Source organism: Simochromis diagramma, unplaced genomic scaffold (assembly GCF_900408965.1).
Source record: "Simochromis diagramma unplaced genomic scaffold, fSimDia1.1 OVJJ01000304.1, whole genome shotgun sequence".
In the NCBI taxonomy this organism is placed as follows: Eukaryota; Metazoa; Chordata; class Actinopteri; order Cichliformes; family Cichlidae; genus Simochromis; species Simochromis diagramma.
Window position 1 is genome coordinate 21228603 of NW_024387030.1, and position 25230 is coordinate 21253832.

Consider the following 25230-nt stretch of genomic DNA (forward strand, 5'->3'; position numbering starts at 1 on the left):
TAGCTCCGGTACCCTTCTCCGTTTCACCTGGCCGCGGCCCTTCGTTCCTCCTTTTTCGTCTCTTGAGGGTGTTAAAATTGCCGCCGGGTTCTTTGTGTTGTTGCACAGTAGCACGCAGTCAGGTGCGCGGGAACACTCCAGAGGAGGAGCGAAAGTTTATTCTGTAGCTGGTCCAGCTGTCACAAGTAGATCTTCCATGAGTCTTGATGTTAAACAGCGATTCCCGATTATAAATTAAAGCACCAGGGAGAAACGTTCAGAATACAAAAGAGCCAACGTGTCTCTTGAACCCAGGCGTTGGTTTTTGAAATAAAAATGAACTTGACGGAAACTCCTTTGTATGTTAATACCAAACTTTCTCCATGGCATTGTTGATCGACCAACAAGAGCACAAGTAAGCGTGGCCCACACAGTAACCAGATGCTTTATAGCCTTTATATCCTGTCTTGATCTGGCCAATAGAAATGATGTTTTGTAGCTCTCTAAGCCAGTGCCTTGCCAATGCGAGAATCATGCACAGTAGCCTCGGCGGACACCACTCATTATATTAGAAGGAGGATTTATAGCGATATTGACAAACCTGGCTCCTGTTGACATATTTATTGGCAATCAGTATTTTCGATGTTTACGCACTGCTGCTAAAGCAAAAAGGTCAAAGAGCTAAAAGACAGTTACACTTTTTTTTTAACTGACGATTTTGTTTTTCTTTGCTGGATAAAGTTGTACAACTGTCACATATTCTCATTTGTGTCAGGCCACTCTACATTCATTTAAATAACATTTTCTCATTCTACACCACTTAAAACCCACTTGTCATCCTTTTAACCATAAATTGATACAATCCTTGATAGTGGATATCACACTAAGTTCGCCCTTAGGGGCTGGAAAGACTTATAGTGGATTTGAGTCAGTATCACGCTTGTGTCGTATATTACTTGTCTTTCTCTGCCCATGCATGTGGAACAGACATAGTACAATCACCCTCTAGTACGCGGATGTTTACACCGTCACGTTTCCGTATTCCGTAGAAGCGTTATTTTCACACCTGCTGACCCTGTGATGAGATATGTACTGCATGTCTGCACCATCCACCTCTGTCATCACAGTATTCATCAGTCTTACGTTAGTCACTTCCTCCTAAGAAGTACTCTGACAAGTCAGGCTAGATCATGCTGCTATTTAGACCTCCTTTTGTCTGTTGGATTATTAAAGCTAAGCTTAATTGTCCACTTTCGCTTCTTAGCCACCACTAGCTGGCATGTGGATTTCCCCTGAGTTCTAATTCGGCTTTTTCTCCAGCCCCATTTTTGCTTTGTGGTTTTGGTTTGACTACCAAATCAAAAGTGAGCAACAGCAACAAATTCTCATTTGTCCTAAGGATTGTTCAACCGCACCGTTCTCCTTACCCATTCATTCCAACTGAGGTACTCCATATACTCATTATGTGGTACGTGGAAATGTTGAACAAACTGTTTTGTTTTCATATTATTTATAGTCCTCAAAAGTCCCCAAAAAATGCTACAGATTTAAGCGAACTACAAATGCGCATGTACATTAGACACAGTTCGCATTAAAAGGCAGGTGTTTCAGTGTCTGCACACTTGCGTGTTTCGTACCTTCTGCACCACCGTGCGCGTCGTTAGCAGCCGAGTCCTCCTCCGATGCTGTGAGATCCGCAGTAGTTGCAGGCCATCCTCCACTCCCACAGGCATTTTCTGGCTGCCTCCTGCCTTCGCTTTCCTGCGCAAACCCCTCCCTGGCACCGCCCAGACTCTCACTGCTCTGATTGGGCTGAAAATCTGAACTGGGGCTCAAGGCCACCAGAACGGCCCCCGACTCCAATGCTGTGTTCAAAAAAACTCCTTGTGACGCGGAACAGATCCGAGGTCATATGAGCGGACATCCGGACATCCGTTTCTCAGACATAAAGAGACAACCTTTGGACAAGATTCCAACCATCTTTTCCACTTCTCCTCTCTTTATCAGAGTTCTTTTCAGCTCTCTCGTACATTATCCTGCCATTAAAAACAGAAGTCAAACAATTGGTTCCACCAGGACCCTGTCAAGCAGTTAAAGTTTGCCTCAGATGCTCCTTCCTAAGTGTACGTGGGACTCCCAGATGCGCCTCAGTTTATCCGTCTGACAGCTCCGTTGCAGGAGAGCTGCAGGCAGCCGCCTTGACCATTAGAAGAAGATGGTGGACGGTAGTTTGTTAAGAGGAAGCTCCACCTCCCGGGTGGCTACCCAGGCCAGCACACCTGAACACACAGACAGGAAGATTACAACAAACGCTGGGTCCAAAAAACTATACACGCAAGAAAAGGAAAAGGCTATAAATGATATAAAAACTGAATATGTTCCTAAAATTATTTTGCGTACCAATTTAACGTTCATTTGTAAATGCAAACCTGAGGATTTTTTGTGTGTGTCAATCAACTTGACCATGGCAATTTGTGCACCAGCACCTGCAAAAATCTGAGGAGACCAAACGTGCTTAAAACAGGGACCTCAGCCTTGTGATCGCACAGGACAGACTGCGGATAGCGCTGGGCAAAAGAAAAGAGTATTCTGTGGAGGAAGTCACCAATGGACAGCTCGGGATGGAACTGACGTAGTCGACAAAAATTACTCAAAGTCTTCTGTGATTAACTGACTCAATAATTATTTAAGGGAAAAAAAAAACATTTCATTTGAGCACCAAGTAATGATCGACCTTAAGGTGTGGAGCGAGGGTGAGGAGAGGGCGAGCACACTCCACCTCCTCCTAACGGGATCGAGGAGGTCCTGGGACCAAGGGAGACAGAGGAGAACAACCCCCTTTTTAAACTCACATGGATGGAAACATTGACACTGCAGACCTCTCATTAAAAGAGGGGATTTTTTCTTTGAAGAAGTGATGATTTCAGATCTAACCTAAGATCTTCAAATTAAACTAAACTGAACTCCTGAAAAAAGCTTGCTACACCCGTAGTCAAAAATTTCTGTGCAAGTTTATAGCCTCAAGGGATTTTTCAGTCCTCATGTCTCTTGGACTTGTTATTTTGGTTAATATCTTTCTATTTTATTTACTACTCCATTAATATCAAATACTTTCTCTACCCGTTTCAGCCTAGCATCAACAAGGTGTTAAACCTGCTCTGGCTACATTGAGAAAACAAATGCGTTGGGTCCATCATAACCTCGAAACTTTTTATTCAACAAATGAAAAATGAACTTAAAACTAATTTCCCTGTAATTGCAATTATTAGTTCTACGGGTTGCGTCAGATACACTACCAGGAGGCACCTGTCTCATTTTACCTGATCACCAGTCGGTCAATTTAAAAAAACCACAGAAGAATCAGGATAGTGACATCAGAAGTAAATTTTTTCTACTATTAATTACTGGTTTATAATTAAAACTCATATTAGCATTGCTGCAGGACTATCACCGCTCAAGTTATGTTGCCGTGATGTCAAAGCTTGACAACTAACAAAATAAACATATAATGCCCAACAACAGCATTACAGAAAAAACTAGCTGAAAGTCTGTCATGAGCAAACACTCCCTCCTTGGCATTTTTTTTTTTTTCCCTGGAGGCGGGATCTCCAGGTCTTTGGCGTCTTCTTGACATGGTTCTTCCTGGTCGGGGGTCAAAGGCAGGAAACAAGAGCAGAGGACTGCATATTTAGGACAAAGTAGTCATCCATGTCTCTCCTGCTGTCATCCTTTGGTCCTCATAATCCTCCTCTTCTGCAGAACAGCAGTGACATAGTCACCCCTCTGAAGGTCTTTTGTACACAACTACAAAGCTACAGCGAGTAGATCATTCTTTTAATCATCAGGGGGAAAAAAACCCAAATTCTTTAAAATAAGCGCCCAGATTCTCCCTTTACGTACCAGGACCTTCCATACTCTTGATCCCTCCTGATTGCATCTTCGTTCTCGTCATCATCGTTCATTTCCGGCTCTGGGAGGTTCCTCCTCATCTTCCATCCTCGCCAACAGTGTGTTGGGCACGGCAGCTGTCCAGGAACGTCTAACGGGAGAGAAACTGCAGCAGTATGTGAATGAAGTCGTCGTTTAAACAAACTGAGATATAGGGAAAGAGGGGAAAAGATCGCGCTTGGCACACATTGTTGCTAAATTCTAGAACATGAGCTTCGTTTTGGTTATCATTCTGGTCCGGTTATCCAAATCCAACCATGTTACATACATGATTATACAAAGACATGAAAAGACAGTCTTAAATGATCAATGTTCTTGTTTTAATGATCTCTGCACGGTTTTCTATTATAACGAGTAACTTGCTTGAGACTTGTTTCTAAAGAGTATGTACCCCCACCAAGCAGGGATGTAGTAACGCAGCGGTCCCCAACCATTTTTGCGCCACCGGACCGGTTTATGCCCGACAATATTTTCATGGGGACCGGGCCTTTAAGTGTGTGCGCGTTAAATCTACACAAAATAAAACTAGTACCCGGTACCGAAAAAAATGAAGCTTATTTATAAAACACACGTGGTGAAAGCCCCAGAAAAACTGGAGTTAACGATAAAACGATAACAAAACTAATGCTGAAAACCGAAAAAAAAAACAACCGAAAACCATTACATTTCACCACCTGAGCCTCAACTCTTGCAGCCCAGTACCATAAACGACTCACGGAGACCGGTACCAGTCTTCGGAGGCCCGTGGGGTTGGGGAACGCCCTGGACATAACGTGATCGTGAACCTGTGGGAACAAGTGTTATGTGTCACCGTTGCCTTTAAGAACTTTGCTTAAAATCATATGCTTATGTTAAAGGCTAAAAAAACTCCTCCCTGCCGTTTTTAAAGATTTGGCTCAATATATGCCATGTCACGGGCACACAGGACCTGAGAGCGAAACACCCTGTCTACAGATGCCAGTTGTTAAGATTTCAAGGGGCTTTTCACATCAAGCTGAAATGATTTCTATGTTTTTCTTTTTTCTTGTTATATTACAAATAAAAATTTAAGCTAAGCTCTATGCTCCTATCTGCTAACTTTTACACAGTTCCAGGGTAACCCAGTGTGCCTGACTTATTATGCGAGACAATAGGCTTAGCACAAGTTAGCTGTACGCATCAGCCAGTGATGTGAGGTGAGCGGTGGTTCACCAACCATGAGAGAGATAATCGGCCTCCTTTGGCCCGTGTTTCGCCTTCGCTGCGATGTCAGACGTCCGGCTGGTTCTGGGTGGTAAGGGGGTTGCTGAGTAAAAAATGGGGCCCACCGCCACACCCGTGTTGGTGGTGCTACCTTTATTGCTGCTGTTACTCTGGAGGTGGTGGACATGGGAACGGTGAGGGTTGGTGCCCTGTTGTGAGGTTAGGAAAGCTCTGAGCACCCATGAGAGAGAAGAAGCTGGCAAAACAAACACACACCACAAACCACAACCAAATGGTGGGGAGTTGCAGGAAAACCAAAGAACACCGCAGCAGGTGAACGATCGTTATGCTCCAGTCATTCACTGGAACCAGCTGATTGGCTGGAGGTCAGCTCCTGCGGTTTACCCAGTGATCCAGAGGAACGGATCCTCCACATGTGGTCTGCGTAACTTGGACTAAAACGACTACGAGATAATATTTGAAGCTGAGAACAAGCATTCGTCCCACAGCCATTCAAACAGCAAACTTCTAGCTTACTGAATCGTGCCCCTCCTGAGTAAATAGTGGCATCGGTCTAGTGTAAAAGCATGCTACACACAGCCGTGGGCTCCGCCTCACGGGACCCGCTGGGAAACTTTATTTTGTTACTGACGTGTCATGATTTAGTGTGTGTACAACTCGTAAGCCACTTCAATTATTCCTCTAGTACAGGGTCAGCAAACTGCTGCACCCGTGCCACAGCTGGCACGGCCCAAGGGTTACACTGACTGGCCCAACCATAGGCTGTTTTTTTGTTTTTACGGGGCTGATGTTTGGGTTTTTTTGGAGTTGTTTTTTTTTTTTTTGTTTTTTGGGGCGGGGGGGGGGGGGGGGGTGCCCTGGTAACGGTTATTAAACAGTTTGAACAGGTGCTGGTGGATTGGCCAGCCTGCTGGCCGATGTGTAAGAATAACTCAACCTACAATACACAATGCTATCCTTGTATTAACAAACATGCCATTATGACCCCGTTTATTATTTTTTTAATTATTTTTTTAAGGGTTTTCCTTCCGTGCCACTCTGGTGGTTACCCCTAGGTGCCGGTTCCAGCAATGCGACAATGGATTAAGTACATGCTACCGTGCATGTTTTTCACTATTCAAATTTCGCTGCTTTCGTGATATATGACATACTAACACATTAACACATATGCCCCACACTCATGGAAAGTGCACTTAACTAGAAGGAAAAAATAAAAAAATGTTTTTTTATGAAAAAAAAAAATAAAAAGGCCGAGAGAGAGGAAAGGATTTTTTAAACTCCTGGTTTCTGTTTAAGGGGCTTGGAAATCAAACAGTCTGGGCGAAGAAGTTCTCAGATGAGACGTGTTGACACGTCTTCAAGGCAACTTAAAGAAGTCCCGACCTAGTCTAAGGAGCTTTGAACGAATAGGTTCTTCTGGACCTCTTTAAGTTGCTTGACGACGGTTTTCACCTTTCATCTGATTAAATCTTCTTCTCCAAGACACTTTCTTTATCCCAACCCCCCACCTCTAGCCTACGATTGACCTGGCATGACTGAGACCCCTTCCCAGGCCATTATTTATCGCCCACTTTGCACCAGAAAGAGGAAACCAGCAGCTGAACAACAGCAGCACGTTTAAACCTGATAAGCTGTTGTTAGAATTTATTTAATATTACTTTCTACACCAGGATCCTTTTCTACGTTTAAAAATGTCGAGCTCAATAAATAATTATCTGAATCTGACACCCAAAGTTTTAATCTGATGTAAAAAGTATAGAGTCCATTACTGTATATATTAACTATTAAGTCTAATATACCCTAGTAAGCTGTAGTACTTTTTCCTTTGGGAAGGGGTACCATCTGTGCAGTCTGCAGTTCTGTTGAAGAAAGATGTTGAATCTATTTAATTATTCTTGAAAAATAATTGATTTCTGTGCATTTTTTCACACTGTATCAAATTAACGTTGATTACGTCGATTAGGCATCATGAGGTGGAGGGTGGTTCCCTATTTTTTTTTTGCTGGGAGTTTGCAACCCTATTAGTTAGGTTGCTTACTCTTTAAAATACCAGAATAGGGAGGATGGAGCAGGTTTAAGTTTATTAGATTGATCAGTATTGCTGAACTATGAAATATTTGGGTGCAGTGTATTTTTTTGCATACAGGTATAACAGAATAGCTTTAGTGTTGCTGCATTTTGTATAAGCTCAAACTGAAGTTTAAAAAAAACAACAAGATATTATAAAAACAGTTTTATTGATTAGAAACACGCTATATCGGATTCATATCGGTATCGGCCGATATCCAAATTTATGATATCCGTATTGGACATAAAAAAGTGGTATCGTGCCATCTCTACTTCTTACATAAAAAAAGCATCATCACTGTCACCGTTTGATAAAGTTATCCCTATTTTTAAACTTACATTATTTTTCCTTGCTTAATGACCACTGGCTTTTAATGCCACCTTCAAATTTGATCACAGCTACTAAGACAGACTAGTACTGACATTACAACATTTAAATATATAACACTAATGCTACTGCTACTACTACTACTACTACTAATAATAATATAACAGCAACAATAACAACCCTTTTTATTATTATTTTGCCATACTAACCTCATTGTTTGATCCTCATTTTAATGTCTCCTAATATGACAGAATGGGATTCTTCACCAATTTTACTTTTAAACCTGTCACTTTGTGAACGTGGTAATACTGACCTGTCGTGACTCATCGTCAGGGAAGTCATCATCACACAGCCAGATTCCCAGTGACGTTTTCTGAAACTCTGCAGCCACCAGAGCATAAAACTCCAGAGTTGGACCGAGACCCGTTCCCTCCTCACCCTGAAACTCCACCTGGAAACACACACAGACACACTTAGCCTGGCATGCCACGGACCGATAATTGTAATGCATGTTGCAAATCTAGCAGTAGACACAGAAGGTTTTCTTTTGTTATTTGTTAAAAACAAACCACCCTCTCACCTCTAGCACAGACTTTTGGTCAGCATGGATGTGCAGACAGACTCAGCCCATTCCATCATAGTCTCTCCTCTGGGGACTTTCACTCGTTCATTGTTTTCAGTCGACCCACCCTGAAGTCACCAGGATCGTCCCGCCGCACTGTGGTGGACGGCCGAGAACGCTCCATGGTTGCCTCTCGACGGTTCTGGAGCCACACAATTGCCCTGCAGACAGAGTGGGGTCAGAGGCAGAGTGTTGGAAGTACACCAACAGGACGTGGTCTTCAAGGTTAAACTTTAAAAAGGCCAAATTCAAATGTCGATAAACGGGACTTTCTACTGTCTTTGAAGACCAAAATGCTAAATCTGAAAACATCATTTTATGACTGACAAAGAGTCACATTTAAATCGATAACAAAAGAAATTGTTGTCGATTTTATTTTATTTTATTATTTTACTTTACAATTTTTTATGTTATAAGCACAAAGGAGCACATTTTTAAGTTGTGTTGTGAGGGTCTCTCCCTTGTAATATCAAGTGTCTTTAGGGAACTACTGCTATGGACTGGAGCTATACAAATAAAACTGAGCTGAGATGCCTCAAGTTATGTGTGGTAGGTTTGTTTACTCCTGTATCACACTCACCTGGAGGCTCCAAAAGCAGTGCAGGTAAAATAGAGCTGTCGGGGTCTCAAAAGGGATGAGGAAAGGACACTTGGAGGTGAGTTGTTCACACCAGTCGGGCAGCGCTCCACTTGCAAGGGCTAGAGGCTTCCTGGGAAACCAAAACATTCAATTAAAACCTGACATCGTTAACTAATGAACTATAGCACTCACTGGAGCTTGTATTGCATTTAGGGTTTTTTCCACCATAATTGTCTGAGGTTCAGCAGGTTACACATTTTAATCACTATACTGAAACCTGGTGTTGCACATTGTGCACTACAACACATTATGTTAACAGAAAATGGAGTTGTGATTTTTGACAATATTGAAAGGCCAACTTTTTAGAGACTTTCAAGAAGTCTTTTTTTAAGAAAGTCTTGAAATTTTCAGATTGATGAAATGACAAAAATGGAACAAACTGACCTCAATCTGTTGCAGGATCTTTGTAGTGATTTTTTTGCTGGTGAAATCTTCAGGAGATGCATTGAACTGAAGCTCATCTATATCTGCAAACACAATTTCAAGATTTTGAAATGAGAGCCCCATTCCCCCCTCAAACCTCCAAGTTAAGTCCCCATTTTTAACAATACAACCATGCAAACATTTCAACATAAGCAACTATTTTAACCTTTTCCTTGAAGCTAGTTTATCGTACCATGGTATTGCCCCTTTCTAAAGATATTTTATAAAGGGAGACGGCAGACTGCAAACCTACACATACCCGTCCAGTACCCTGGAAACCTGAAAGCACATAACTTGAATACCACTGGTTGACTAGCCGACCAGAATAGGGAAGGGAGCAACAGTAGAGTTTACCATGAAGGAAAAAAACCACACATCTTGAAACTTAAAAAAAAAAAATACATAAAATAATGTGGGTGGAAAAATACATTATGGAAAGTACAGAGAGTGGTTGCACACACTTTTCATGTTTTTAAACAATTGGTTTTCACTTCAAGTAGGGACTAATAAGTGTATACTTCTGCCTACTCCTTTTCAAACAAAAGAATGGAATGATATTTTATAATGATTGTGAAGTAAGTAAGTAAGTAAAATTTATTTATATAGCACATTTCACAGATTAAAAATAAATAAAAAAAATCACAAAGTGCTTTACAATAAGATCAGACATACAAGTTAAAATTAATTAAAAGCCCGTTTGTATAAAACTGTCTTCAGCTGCTTTTTAAAGGAGTCAGTAGAGTCTAGACAGCGTAAAGACAACGGCAGAGAGTTCCACAGCCTAGGTGCCTGAAAAGCTCGATCCCCACGTGTTTTAAACCTAGTACGTGGGACTACCAGTAGCCTCTGACTTGAAGACCTAAGTGCTCGGGATGAAGCATGAGGTTTCAACAGGTCAGAGATGTACTGGGGAGCTTCACCGCGCAGAGCTCTAAAAGTTACAACTAAAATTTTAAAATGAACCCTAAAATTTACAGGCAACCAATGAAGAGAAGCCAAACTGGAGTAATGTGTGACCTCTTGTTTGTACCAGTTAAAAGTCTTGCCGCTGCATTCTGTACAGACTGAAGGCGATCCAGAGCTGATTTGTTGAGACACGTAAAAAGACCGTTACAAAAATCCAAACGAGAAGAGATAAAAGCATGAATAATCATCTCAAGTTCTGCCTTTGACACCAGTAGCCTGAGTTTAGAAATGTTTCTTAGATGATAAAAACAGTTCCGGACAAGTTGTTTAGAGTGTTTCTCAAGAGACATTGAACTGTAAAATATAACACCTATGTTTCTGAGACTCGACTGAAATGAAGGGTCTAAAAAACTAATATGCTGCCTAATTTCTGAGAGCATGTGATCAGGTGCAATAATCAAAGTTTCTGTTTTATCTGCATTTAACTGAAGGAAATTGTCATTTAACCATTGTTTGATTTCTGACAGACAATTATTTTAAACAAGATAATTTAAACTACTCAGAAGCTTTGAAAGAACAGTACAACTGAATGTCATCAGCATAGAGATGATAAGAAATATTACTGTAACGTCTGATAATGTGGCCTAGAGGGAGTACATACAGCAAAACGAGAATAGGACCTAAAACAGATCCTTGAGGTACCCCAGAAGGCAGAACTGATGTTTCCGACAGCACATGATTTATACAGACAGTAAAGGATCTCTCAGATAGATACGACATAAACCATTTTAAAACAACACCAGTAATCCCAAACAAGTCCTTCAGCCTATTTACCATGATACTGTGATCAACAGTATCAAAAGCAGAGCTGAGATCCAACATAACCAGAACAGTGTACTCTCCAGAGTCTGCTGCCATCAGAATGTCACTAGACACTTTAAGCAAAGCAGTTTCAGTAGAGTGCAATTTGCGGAAACCAGACTGGAAAATGTCCAGAACATTGTTCTTTTCCAAAAAGTTGTTCTGCAAACTGTTTTTTCAAGATCTTTGACACCAATGGTAGTTTTGATATTGGCCTGTAACTGCTTGGAAGAGATGGGTCCAAATGTGGTTTCTTTAATATTGGTTCAACAATAGCTTGTTTAAAATAAGCTGGGAACTGAGCCAGTATAAAGAGAAGTATTAATTATTTCCAGAATACAGGGGCCAATAGAATCAAACACACTAATGAAAAATGATGGAGGAAGTACATCAAGGTGGCTTGAAGTCAGTTTCATTCGACCAAGCAGAGCACTGATGACCTGTAAGGTAACAGGAGTAAAAGAGGACCAGGTATCAGAGGTAAGCAATGTGTCAGTGTGATACTGAGAGGATGATGGAAAAATATTAGACCTGACAGCAGCGACCTTATTAACAAAAATAGTTTAAAAAAGTCATTACAATCAGATTTAGTATAGACTGGTACATGAGGAATATCAGGAGAGACAATGTTTTTAATTGTATCAAACAATACTCTGGGATTTTTCTTTTTTGAAGCTATTAGATTAGCAAAATATTCCGTTCTGGCATTTTTTATCATGTCGTTAAGTGAGAAAATTGATTCCTTGAGATGTACCCTATGGACCTCAAGCTTGGAAGCCTTCCATAAACGTTCTAATTTGCGACAATATCTCCTAAAATTTCGAATACTTTCATTTATCCAAGGACAGAAATTTGAAGAATGGACAACATTTAGTTTCAGAGGTGCCACCATAGTATCTAAAATAGATTACATTGATTGTTAAAAGACAAAATAAGTGAATCCTAGGGGCTGCAACGATACACAAAATTCACGGTTCGGTTCGGTTCGATACTTTGGTGTCACGGTTCGATATTTTTTCGATACAAAAAAAATGTTCATGCATTTTTAATTTGTCATTTATTAAAATTATAAATATATATTTTAACTCAAAAGTACAGTTTTTAAATTTAACCCTAACCCTTGTGCGTGTTTTTTATTTTGACAGCGAATGCGCACCTGCGGACCACTTATGTGCAGCCCTGGTTATTTAGCTCGTCATATTGCAGCCACAGAAATTCTTTTGTCCATGAAACCATAAAGCTGCACTTTCTTTTTGCCTTATAGTCTGATTTGTCATAACTTCTCCGTTTTGTGGTAAGCTTTTCTTTGGCTGTCACTTCTTCACCCTGACCTGTCTTATTTGGCTCAGCAGAACTGAAATGCTTTTACACGCTCACTCACATAAGCTCAGCGATTCTCTGCGCGATCAACCTCTCACATGTTTAAGCTTGCTGCGGGAGATTTCACTTGTCATGTTTGCATAGTAAGCTAACGATTAATAAGACTATGTCAGAGGAATTGGTGCACAAATTATCATCACTCACAGATCAGTGCTGTCGCTCTCTATACACAGTTCGCACGATTGCAAAGTGAAAGCAAAAACACAAGCGCAAATTCAAACGCGACTTCAATATGTCACATATTGACAGTGGCTCACCGATGCCAATGACATAATTACCCAGCTACATTTCTGAAAGAATGCAAAAGCATTGACATATATTTTTCCTACAATAGCCCGACGGGCAGGGAAGAGATAGATTTTGGTAGCCCGACTGAAAAAATCGCTAGCTCCGGGACGTCGGGCTAGCGATATTGCAAGCCCTGTATCTGATTGAGGAATCACTCATCTTTGGAAAAGAGAGTTTATTACAGAGAAATGGCTCTTTCCAAATAAAAGCTATACTATCCGCTTCTTCTGGGCTATATTCTCAGCAGCATAAGGAGAATCATGTGCTAACAGCTGTCTAAATGGCTCGGCTAAAGTTAGTAGCATGCTTGCTTTTTTTTTTGTCTGCTTCCACTTGTCTTTGCACTAGGATGATGTCAGCGTAAATGTGCAGTCATATTCGTTGTGTTCCCACTAGTGCTTTCAGGTTAATCTCGTTGAAATGACCTTAACGCCACAACACGGCAAATCTCCGTTAACGAGCTACCGCCGATCGCTCTGTGCATGGGGCTAGACGGCAAACACGTTAACGAGCTAACTGCGCTAACACACTAGTTCACACCAATGTAATTGAGCATTGCATGGCACATCCAACATACTGTTTTACTTTAGTCCATGACTCGCTTACCTTCAGGGTCATACGTCACATGAAAACCAAAATAATTCCAAACGCCAGATCTGAATGTTGCAAGTAGAGCTTAACTTCTGTCTCGCTAGCTTGCCCTGCGCTCTTCCTTCTGACTATGCTGTCTGTGTTGAGCGCTCAGTGGATCTGCGCTCGACAGTGCAGCCTAGGCGGAGTAGTCGAACACAGATTCACTGAGCGCTCAACACAGACAGCATCGTCAGAAGGAAAATTGATAAAATAAATTACAAATGTTGTATTGTTCGATACATATGCGTACCGAACCGAAAGCACTGTATCGAACGGTTCAATATCGATACGAATATCGTTGCACCCCTAGTGAATCCATATCATTTGAGCCATGCGAGGGACAAACATGGCAGAAAACCTTCTAGCAGCATCCTGGTTATAATCCGCCTTTGGATCATCAATTTAGGAGGTGAAGGATCTACGTAAAATGACAAATTAAAGAATATACAACTATGGTCACTCACATCTTCCACACATACATCATGTATATTTAAACCCAGGGAGAAAACAAGATCAAGAGTGTGGCCCTTTGTATGTGTGGGGCCAGAAACATGCTGCTTAAAGTTAAAAGACTCAGTGATAGTGATGAGCTCAGCAGCAGTGTTACAGGAAGCGTCATCAATATGAAGGTTTAAGTCTCCCAATATTACAACCTTCTCCAGTTTAATGATCGATGTCAGAAGGTCGTTAAATTCAGTTAGAAAGACCCCAGCAGGTCCAGGAGGTCGATAGATTAAAATACAGTAAAAGGTTTTCAGAGAACCGACCTTCATCATCTGTGACTCAAATGAAGAAAAGAAGTCCGAGGTCACCAGTTTGCATATGAGTTTGTCCTGGGTAAACAGCAGCAAGTCCTCCACCACGTCCTAAAAGACGCGGAGTTCCAATGACAGAACAGCCAGACGGGCAGATTTCATTCAAGTGGATATAATCCTTATTTTGCTGCCAAGTCTCAGTCAGACACATAAAATCTAGAGACTCTTAATAAAAAGATCATTTAGAATAAATGATTTGTTCGTTATAGAGCGAACGTTAAGCAGGGCGAACCGAATTGATGACGGTTTATCTGCGGAATCTACAGCTGACTGCAACGGTACTTGAATTAAACACCTGTGCAAACCTGTGGACCTGCCGGGCAGGGCGGCGACTCCAGAGTTGGGAAAAACCTTGATCAATAAGCAGATGTAGCTGTCACCAGCAAAACGGAAAATGGATGACGGACACAGAGTGAGCAAACTGCTTTCGAGCCATGGGGCTCGGGTCCCAGGCGGCGGCGTAACATCCCCAACAAACGACAGGAGAGGAACTGGTCGCAGGCACCGAGAGTCACCCCACAGCCAAGCAGCTAGCCTCCGGTACCTTCTCCGTTTCACCTGGACGCCGGCCCTCGTTCCCCTTTTTCGTCTCTTGAGGGTGTAAATGCCGCGGGTTGTGCACAGTAGCACGCAGTCAGGTGCGGAACACTCCAGAGGAGGAGGAAAAGTTTTTCTGTAGCTGTCCCAGCTGTCACAGTAGATCTCCATTGAGTCTTTGATGTTTAACAGTGTATCCCGATCATAAATTAAAGCACCAGGAGAAACGTCAGAATACAAAAGAGCAAAAAGTGTCTCTTGACACACCAGGGCGTGTTTGAAATAAAAATGAACTGAACTGAACTCTTTGTATGTTAACCAACTCTTCTCCATGGCTGGTTGATCGACCAACAAGAGCACAAGTAAGAGTGGCCCACACAGTACCATATGCTTTATATCCTTTATATCCTCGATCTGGCAAACAGACATGATGTTTTGTAGCTCTCTACAGCCAGTGCATTGCCAATGGAGAATCATGCACAGTAGCCTCTGCTGACCACCATTAATTAGCAGGAGGATTTATAGCTGATATTGACAAACATTGGCTCTGTTGACATATTTATTGGCAATCAGTATTTTCTGATGTTTTACGCACTGTGCTAAAGAAAAAGGTCAAAGAGCTAAAAGACAGTTACACTTTTTTTTTAAATGAAGATTTTTGTTTTTCTTTGGGATAAAGTTGTCACATACTGTCACATATTCTCATTGTGTCATGCACTCTACAGTCATTTAAATAACATTTTTCTAATTCTACTCACCACTTAAAACACTTGTCATATTTTAACCATACATTGATACAATACTTGATAGTGGATATCACACTAAGTTTGCACTTAGGGGCTGACAGATTATAGTGGCTGATGTCAGATCACGCTGTGTTGTATTACTTGCTTTCTGCCATGCATGTGGAACAGACATAGTACAATACCCATAGTACGAGGATTGTACACCGTCACGTTTCCGTATTCCGTAGAAGCGTATTCACACCTGATGACCTGTGATGAGATATGTACAGCCTTGTCTGCACCCATACACCTCTGTCATCACAGTATTCCATCAGTTCTTACGTTAGTCACTTCTCTAAGAAGTCCTCTGCCAAGTCAGGCTAGATCACTGCTGCTAGTTAGCTCTTTTGTCTGTTGGATTAAAGCTAAGCTTAATTGTCCACGTTGTTCTTAGCCACCACTAGCTGGCATGTGGATTTCCCACTGAGTTCTAATTCGGCTTTTTTCTCCAGCATTTTTTGCTTTGTGTTTTGGTTTGACTACCAAACCAAAGTGAGCAAAGCAACAAATTCTCATTTGCCTAAGGATTGTCCAACGCACCGTTCTCATTTACCCAATTTCATTCCAAATGCAGGTACTACATATAATCATTAATGTGGTTAAAGTGGAAATGTTGAATAAACTGTTTTGTTTTCATATATTTTATAGTCCCAAAAGTCCCCAAAAATGCTACAGATTTAAGGAAAATGCGCATGTACATTAGACCCAGTAGCATAAAAGCAGTGTGTTCCAGTGTGCAACTGAGTGTTTTCGTACCTTCCTGCAACGTGCGCGTGTTAGCAGCCGAGTCTCCTCCGATGATGTAGAGGATCCGCAGTAGTTGCAGGACATCCTCCACTCCACAGGCATTCTGGCTGCATCCTGCCTTCGCCTGCGCAACCTCCCTGGCACCGCCCAGAATCTCACTGCTCTGATTGGCTGAAACTGAACTGGGGCTCAGGCCACCAGAACGGCCCCCGACTCCAATGCTGTGTTCACAAAACTCCTGTGAAGAGGAACAGATCCGAGGTCAATGAAGAGACATCAGACATCCGTCAGACATAAAGAGAAAACTTGGACAGACTCACCATCTTTCCACTCTCCTTCTCTTTATCAGAGTCTTTCAGCTCTCTGTACATTATCCTGCATTAAAAACAGAAGTCAACAATTGTCCAAGACCTGTCAAATGCAGTAAAGTTTGCATCAGATGTCTCCTCTCTTACGTGTACGTGGGCTCCCAGATGCGCCTCAGTTTATCCGTCTTGACAGCTCCGTTGCAGGAGAGCTGCAGCAGCCGCTGGACATAGAAGAAGATGGTGGACCTGTAGTTGGTAAGAGGAAGCTCCACCTCCCGGGTTGTACCCAGCCCAGCCACCTGAACACACAGACAGGATAGATACAACAACTCTTTTCCAAAAATATACACGCAATAAAGGAAAAGGATAAATGATATAAAACTGAATATGTTCCTAAAATTATTTTGGTACCAATTAACTTTCATTTTAAATGCAACATGAGGGTATTTTTTGTTTGTTAAATCAACTACCATGGCAATTTTTGCACAGCACTGCAAAAATCTGAGGATACAAACGTGCTTAAACATTGTGACCATCCTGTGATCGCACAGACAGACTGATAGCCTGGGCAAAAGAAAGAGTATTCTGTGGATGAATCACCAATGACAGCTGGGAATGGAACTGACTGTATCCTACAAAATATACTCAAAGTCTTCTGCTGATTAAACTGAAATAATTATTTTAAGGGAAAAAAAAAACATTTCATTTGAGCACCAAGTAATTTATCTTACCTTAAGGGTGAGAGCGAGGTGAGGAGAGGGAGCACACTCCACCTCCTCCTGAACCTCGGATCGAGGAGTCCCTGGACCAAGGGAGACAGAGAAACCCCTTTTTAAAAACATGGATGGAACATTACACTGCAGACCTTTCATAAAAGAGTTTATTTTTCTTTGAAAGAATGATGATTTCAGATCTAACTAAGATCTCAAATAAACAACTGAACTCTGAAAAAGATTTCTACACCAGTAGTCAAAATTTCTGTGCAAGTTCTATAGCCTCAAGGATTCTTTCAGTCCTCATTTCCTGACTTGTATTTTTGGTTAAATATCTTCTATTTATACTACTCCATTAATATCCATAAATACTTTCTCTACCCGTTTCAGCCTTTAACATCAACAAGGTGTTAAACAGAATATGCTACATTGAGAAAACAAATGAGTTGGGTCCATCATAACATAGAACTTTTATTCAACAAAATGAAAAATGAACTTAAAACTAATTTCCTGTAATGCAATTATTAGTTCAGTGGTTGGTCAGATAAACAACAGGAGGCACCTGTCATTTAACTGATCACCAGTCCGTGTCATTAAAACACCACAGAAGAATAGGATATGTGACATCAGAAGTAATATTTTTCTAATATTAATTACTGTTTAAATAAAATCATATTAGCATTGCTGCAGGACTATCACCGATCAGTTATGTTGCCGTGATGTCAAAGCTTTGACAACTAACAAAATAACAAATAAATGCCAACAACAGCATTTACAGAAACTAGCTGAAAGTCCTGTCATGAGCAAACACTTCCTCCTTTGCATTTTTTTTTTTTTTACCTGGAGGAGGGATCTCCAGGTCTGTGGTCTGCTGGACATTGGTTCTTCCTGGTCGGGGGTCAAAGGCAGGAACCAGAGCAGAGAATTGCCTCTTTAGGACAAAGTCGTCATCCCATGTCCTCCTGCGTCCTCCTTTGGTCTCATACTCCTCCTCTTCCTGCAGAACAGCAGTGACATAGTCACCCCTCTGAAGGGCTTTTGTACAAAACATCCACAGCTACAGCGAGAGATCATCTTTGAATCATCAGGGGGAAAAAAACCCAAATCTTTAAAATAAGCCCAGATCTATTTACGTACCAGGACCTCCTCATACTCTTGATCCTCCTGATTGTCATCTTCGTTCTCGTCATCATCGTCATCAGGCTCTGGGAGGTCCTCCTCATCGTCCAGCTCAGCCAACAGTGTGTTGGCACGGCAGCTGTCCAGAAAGTCTAAAGGGAGAGAAAATGAGCAGATGGACATGAAGTCGGTTAAACAACTGAGAATAAGGGAAAGAGGGGAAGATGGCGCTTGGCACACATGTTGATAAATTCTAGAAACATGAGCTTAGTTTTGGTTAATTCTGGTCCGGTTTATCCAAATCCAACCAGTTACTATACATATTATACAAAGACATGCAAAGACAGTCTTAAATGATCAATGTTTATGTGTTTTAATGATCTCTGCACGTTTTCTATTATAAAGATGTAACTGCTGTTATGACTTGTTCTAAAGAGTATGTACACACACAAGCAGGGAGGTAGTAACGCAGCGGTCCCCAACCATTTTTGCGCCACGGACCGGTTTATGCCCGACAATATTTTCAGGGACCGGCCTTTAAGGTGTCGCGGATAAATACAACAAAATAAAACTAGTACCGGTACCGAAAAAAAGAAGATTTATTCATAACACACGTGAAAAGACCCAGGAAAACTGAGTTAACGATAAAAACGATAACAAACTAATGCTGAAAACCGAAAAAAAAAACAACCTGAAAACCATACATTTCACACCTGAGCCTCAACTCTTGCAGCCCAGTACCAAACGACTCACGGACCGGTACCAGTCCGAGGCCCGGGGGTTGGGGACCGCTGTAATAACGTGATCGTGAACCTGGGAACAAGTGTTAGTGTCACCGTTTGCCTTTAATAACTTTGCTTAAATATATGATTATGTTTAAAAGCAAAACTACTTGGTTTAAAGATTTGCGTCAATATATGCATTGTAAGGGCACACAGGACGAGAGCGAAACAACCTGTCTCCAAGATGCCAGTTGTTAAGATTTTCAAGGGGATTTTCACCATCAAGCTGAAAATGATTTCTATGTTTTTCTTTTCTGTTATATTTACAAATAAAATTAAGGCTAAGCTCTATGCTCCTATCTGCTAACTTTTACACAGTTCAGGTAACCAGTGTGCTGACTTATATGAGAGACAATAGGCAGCACAAGTTAGCTGAAGCAGGCTCAGTGAGTGAGTGAGAGTGTGGTCACCAACCATAGAGAGAGAACTCGGCCTCCTGGCCCGTGTCGCTCTCGCTGGATGTAGACGTCAGGCTGGTTGTAAGGGTGTTGCTTAGTAACTGGCCCACCGACAAACCCGTGGTGGCTGTGGCTACATTATTGCTGCTGGTTACTATGGAGGTGGACATGGTAACGGTGGAGGTGGTGCCAGTGGTGGTGAGGTTAGGAAAGCTCTGAGCACCCATGAGAGGAGAAGCTGCAAACAAACACACACACAAAAACAAACAAATGGTGGTTAGTTTGTCAGAAACCAAAGAAACAAAGCAGCAGGTGAAGCTCGTTATGCTCCAGTCATCTAACTGGAAACAGCTGATTGGCTGGAGGCAGCTCATGCGGTTTACCCAGTGATCCAGAGGAACGATCCTCCACATGTGGTCTGAGTAACTTTGGACTTAAAAATACTACGAGATAATATTTGAAGCTGAGAACAAGCATCTTCACACAGCCATTCAAACAGCAAACTCAGCTTACTGAATCGTGCCCTCTGAGTAAATAGTGCATTCGTTCCTAATTTTAAAAGCAATTCTAAACACACATCCTGTGGTCTCCGCCTCACTGACCCAGTTTGGGAACTTTATTTGTTACTAAGTGTCATTATTAGTTTGTGTAAAACTCTAATCCACTCCATTATTCATCTAGTACAGGGGTCAGCAAACCTGGGCACACGTGCCACAGCTGGCACGCCAAGGGTTAACTGATGGCACAACCATAGGCTGTTTTTTTGTTTTTATGGGCTGATGTTTTGGTTTTTTTGGGGTTTTTTTTTTTTTTTTTTTTTTTTGGGGGGGGGGGGGGGGGGGGGGGGTAACGGTATAAACAGTGAAAGGTGCTGGATTGGCCAGATGCTGGCCGATGTGTAAGAATAACTCAACTCAATAACATATGTATCTCTGTATTAACAAACATGCCATATTGACCCAGTTTATTTATTTTTTTAATTTATTTTTTTAAGGTTTCTCTCATGCACTATGGTGGGTTACCCAGTGCCGGTCCAGCAATGGACAATGGATTAAGTAAATGCTACAGTTGCATGTTTTACTATAAATTTGCTGATTTGTGATAATGACATACTAACACATTAACACATATGCCACACTCATGGAAAGTGCACTTAACTAGAAGGAAAAAATAAAAAAATGTTTTTATGAAAAAAAAAAATAAAAAGGGAGAGAGAGGAAAGGATTTTTAAACTCCTGGTCTAGTGTAAGGGGCTTGGAAATAAAACCGTCTGGAGAAGAAGTTTCTCAGATGAGAGGTGAAACGTCTTCAAGCAACTTAAAGAAGTCCAGACCTAGTCTAAGGAGCTTGGAAAGAATAGCGTCTGGACTTCTTTAAGTTGCTTGAAGACGTTTCACCTCTCATCTGAGAAACTTCTTCTCCAGACACTTTTCTTTCCAAGCTCCTTAGACTACGATGACCTGGATGACTGAGAACCTTCACAGGCAATTCCTGGTCTACTTTGTGCAACGTTTTAGTGGAAGAAGTACTGCCACTGATTATTCTCAAAGCAGTAGGCTGTGGTTGGGCTGACTGCTGTGGTGGTTTCTATTATCGTCGACTCTAGGTAACACACCAACTGTGGACCTGAATTTTAAAACAATGAAATGATTAACATTTTAAACATGAGAATGAAATACGGAAAATTATTTTACCAAGATTACTAAAAATTGAAGAAGGTCCAGACAAAAAAAAAAAAAAAAATGTTTTGAAGTATTACCCATGAGTTTGTTTTTTGCATTTTATACCGATCAGTGCATTTCAGAATCGGTGCCTGTGACGACTCATATATTGCTTTTGTGGCAAATATTTAATAAGTTATATGCACCATGTATCACCATTCAGCTGAACAATGTTGCCATACGCCCCAGCTCCAACTCAAAAGATAATTAGATTGTAATACTCAAGTTATTTACTTGCTGGCAGTACCCGTGATGTTCCGTGATAGTGGACTGAGGTGTAATACCAGTCTTTTAATGGTATGTTGTAAGAATATTGTAGTATTAGTGCAGTAATCCTGCTGTACTCACTGGCAGTACTCATGACGTTTCTGCCCAGCGTGTTGGTGTTGTTGTCGCTGCTGCTGCGGCTCAGGTTCATGTTATTTGTGGCATTGGTGCGCGACATGTTGGGTGCGCGGCGGACGAAGGACTCCATCAAGCTGGCCTCGCGAGATGACAAATTAGGGACGCTGGCACTGGAGCTCATGGGAGCGCCGGCAGCCAGGAGGGAGCTGACCGATAGCCGGGCATTAGCCACCGAGCACATAGGCCTCTGGGAAGGCGTGTCCTTGCTAGATGACTCCGACACCGAGCTGACATCAGGGGAGCTCACGCTCACTAGCCCCATGGAGATCGCTGTTGCCGGGTCAGTGGTGGCCATTGCTGTGGATGAGTCTTTGTTTCTGGTTTCATCTGCTGTGGTGGATGCATCACCAGTAAGTGTGCCTGAGCTGGATGCTGAACCAGATCCGGCCTCTGCTGCAGAGGACAGAACGACAATTGGCTCTTGCTGATGTCCATCAGAGCCAACCCCGCCTCCCATTACTCCTCCTATCCCGGTTCCTTGGTCAAGCACTAGCCCATCAGTTCTTCTCTCCAGTCGCAGACCTCCTGCACCTGGAAAACCAGCGGAGGAACTTAGGCTGATGTCAGAGGAGGAGGCGACACTGCAGACAGAGCTGCTGCTCCCCTTTCTGCTGGAGGAGCTGGCACCCCCAAGCGATGAGGCCCCGCCCTTATCAGGACAGTTATTTTTAACCAGACTGCTCCATGACTGCTGAAGCGAGGATGACGATGTGGAGGAGGAAGATGATGAGGTGGTGGTGGTGGTACCGCCGCCGCTCGCCGCCTGCGTCACAGAGGGTCCCACCGTGGTGGAGGCGGGGCCTGAAACAGTGGATGAGACAGGTTTGGGTGACGGCGCTGTGGCAGCCGACTCAGGGTCGTACCCTGGAGCAAGCTTGAGGTCAAACTTCCCTTCAGCGCCCATACGGTAAGAGTTAGAGCCGCCAGCATCCCAGGTTACATCAATCCAGCCTGGATGGACAGAGAGATGGGAGGGAGACGGACGGATAGATGTCAGAGACCCGAGAGAGAGACAGAGAAAGAGAGACAGTAAGAGAAGTAGACAGCAGAGAAGCAGCTTACAGTCAGAGCAGCTCCACACTGGGCCAGATCAAATACTTTACATGAAATATTGCTTTAGAGTCACAATGAAACAAAGCACTAACTAGCCTGAGAGAAAATATAGTATAGTATAGTGAGAGAAAATTACTATACTTGAGTGTTTCGTTTTGGGGGGTTTGTGGGTGTGGGTGTTAAAACATCTTTTGCCTGATAAAAAGAGTTGTTAACTGACTACCACATTCCCATCTTAGATCCAACAATGTGTCCAAATAACCAATTTTTAAAGAGGAAGGGATATTATTTTAACTAACCAATAACTATAGATAAACAGATTTTCATTAATATATCATTCTTTTTAAATCAACACTGACAAGTACATGTGCCATCATATGGTTTTCAGTTTTGTTTGTTTTGTTTTTTTGTTGTTGTTGTAGTTTTAGGAGTTGAGAGCCAAGCATCTGCTGAGCTACACTCCACAACAGTTAAATTTGCTCCAAGCTCTGTCAGTATGCTTCCTTGGTCCTGTGGGGTCATCATTTACATGTCACAACTAGGAATAATGGGCAGGAAACTGAATCAAACCACGTACTGGCTCTTTAGAGCACTAGCTCTAGCATTGGCTCTGGGTTTGGTCAAGAGTTTTTTAAAGACAGATTGAACAGTTTTAACTACATTCCTCAAAAATAAATAAATAAAACTTAAAAAAAAAAAAATTAACATTAACTAAATAATAAATAAATAAATAAATAATAAGTGAATATTTGCTGTACTGTTTTTTACTTTATGCTGATAAATATACTAAATATTTAAGTGATGTTTCTTCAGTAGAGTTCACGCAATATAAACCTATTGAACCCATTTGTTCCTTCCTTTGTGTATTGTACAAACAAAATGTACAGAACATAAAATAACATTGCAAAAATATCATGTAATTCCCGATAAGGGTGCCATTTCATTTGATTTTAAAGAACAGCACACTCATTGATGTTGTCTGTTTAAATTTCTAATGTGGGGTTCTGGGTGCAGGTGGAGCAACAAGGGAGAAGAATATGGACATGATCATAGAAAATGACAAAGCAAAAGTAGAAAATACTTCTGGCAAATGCAAAGCATCAAAGATGAAAGGAATTAAACTCAAATAATGACAGTCATCTTGGCTTGTAATGATTTTTTTTTTTTTAAAGAAAAAGAAATAGGGGGAAAAAAAATGGAGCTGCTGGTGGTGTATCCATTCGTTCAGCTCACTGAGATTGCATCAGATCTGGGTAAAAAAAATAAACGTGAGAAGCACAAATGGGATAGGAAGAGAAAGGAAGAGGAGGAAAAGAACAGGAGAAGAAGAGAAGGAGGAGGAGGAGAGAATGTTTGCCCTTATCTGACTCTCCAGGTTAAATTGTAGAATTGCAATTTCTGGTTTTGAAGCCAAAAGGGAAGACTCCAGAAATCCTGAAACAAAATTATCTCTAAAATTTTTATGTCATTTTTCACTAATTTCACACCTTACAGAAGGAAAAGGGCCCATTTCTTTCAGTATGACTAGACATTCCACAATCTATCCACTCCAACACTAACCATTCCTCCCCATCTGGCCCTTTCAAAAAACACTCAGCTGGATATAATGTTGTTGCTTAAAGTTACAAAAAACATTACAAACTAATTAAGTTATAACTCACTTGCCAGCTTCATCATGTCAGTTTTTGTTAGGGAAACTGACTAATGATGTGTACATGCGTAAGTTTCACCTACTTTAGCCAATTAGATAAGTTACCACAATCAGGGAGCTGTCCAATTATCCTAGATTCAACAATTCACACTCAACCCTTCATTCTACCAGCCTATCACAGACAGATTTAAACTGAAAGGTATTTATCCACAGAACACTTCCTAAATGCAGATTCCACTTGGCTGTTTACCTTTTACTGTAACCACAGTCCCCTGTGGAGATCAATTAAACCAGTGACATGTGCCTTGTGAACATGAAGCTAAATACAAGAAAATAAAAAATAAAAATAAATAAATAAAAAAAGACACCGCTGACACATCATCCTTCTGACATCTCAAGGTGAAGAAGGGAGCAGGGAGAAAAGTGTAAACACAGTTGTTCAGTAACCTGCTGTGTTAAAACATATTTTACACAGTACAAAGACCTGGGTGGGGAGGCTGAAGCCAGGGTTTAGATTTTAGTTCCTGAAGACAGAAACAACAGGGCTGAGGCCTGTACTACAAAGCAGGATTTCATCTTATCCAGGTATCTTCAGGGTTAATCCTGGGTTTTCTGCACCACAAAGGTGGAGATCAACATGTATAAAGTCACTATCCACTGATCAATCAAGTCCTCAGATAATAGCAGCTTCTACTATCAACGTGTGCTGCTAGAAGAAGGGTCTAAGGTTTTGTGCCACATTTTCACTGATGCCTTTACAGCATGTCGTAAGTATGTTTAAGTGTTTTACCCATTTCGAAAATGTGTAAAATCTTGTACTTTATTCTAATTCTAAGTCATCTTACACTGGTGGAGTTGCAGCCATAGAGCACAGAACACAAATCAAGAATACCTGTCTAATCAATAACCCTGTAAAGC

General features: G+C 41.5%; 1 protein-coding gene across 4 annotated transcripts in view; it reads right to left on the reverse strand.

Annotated features, from left to right (window-relative positions):
• Positions 1–9092: 9092 nt before the first annotated feature.
• Positions 9093–25230, reverse strand: part of LOC120740051 (E3 ubiquitin-protein ligase HECTD1) — a 41834-nt gene continuing 25696 nt past the window's right edge. The window contains exons 26-34 of one of the 4 annotated variants that reach the window (XM_040042135.1): positions 21552–22559; positions 19499–19720; positions 18321–18454; positions 18024–18180; positions 17202–17272; positions 16618–16769; positions 16483–16537; positions 16172–16400; positions 9093–9254 (exon numbers count right to left, since the gene is read on the reverse strand). In XM_040042135.1, coding sequence (XP_039898069.1) covers positions 9115–9254; positions 16172–16400; positions 16483–16537; positions 16618–16769; positions 17202–17272; positions 18024–18180; positions 18321–18454; positions 19499–19720; positions 21552–22559 — 2168 coding nt within the window. In that variant the 3' untranslated portion in view covers positions 9093–9114. The remainder of the gene's footprint in view (positions 9255–16171; positions 16401–16482; positions 16538–16617; positions 16770–17201; positions 17273–18023; positions 18181–18320; positions 18455–19498; positions 19721–21551; positions 22560–25230) is intronic. The other 3 variants (XM_040042136.1, XM_040042137.1, XM_040042138.1) reach the window with 3 other exon arrangements.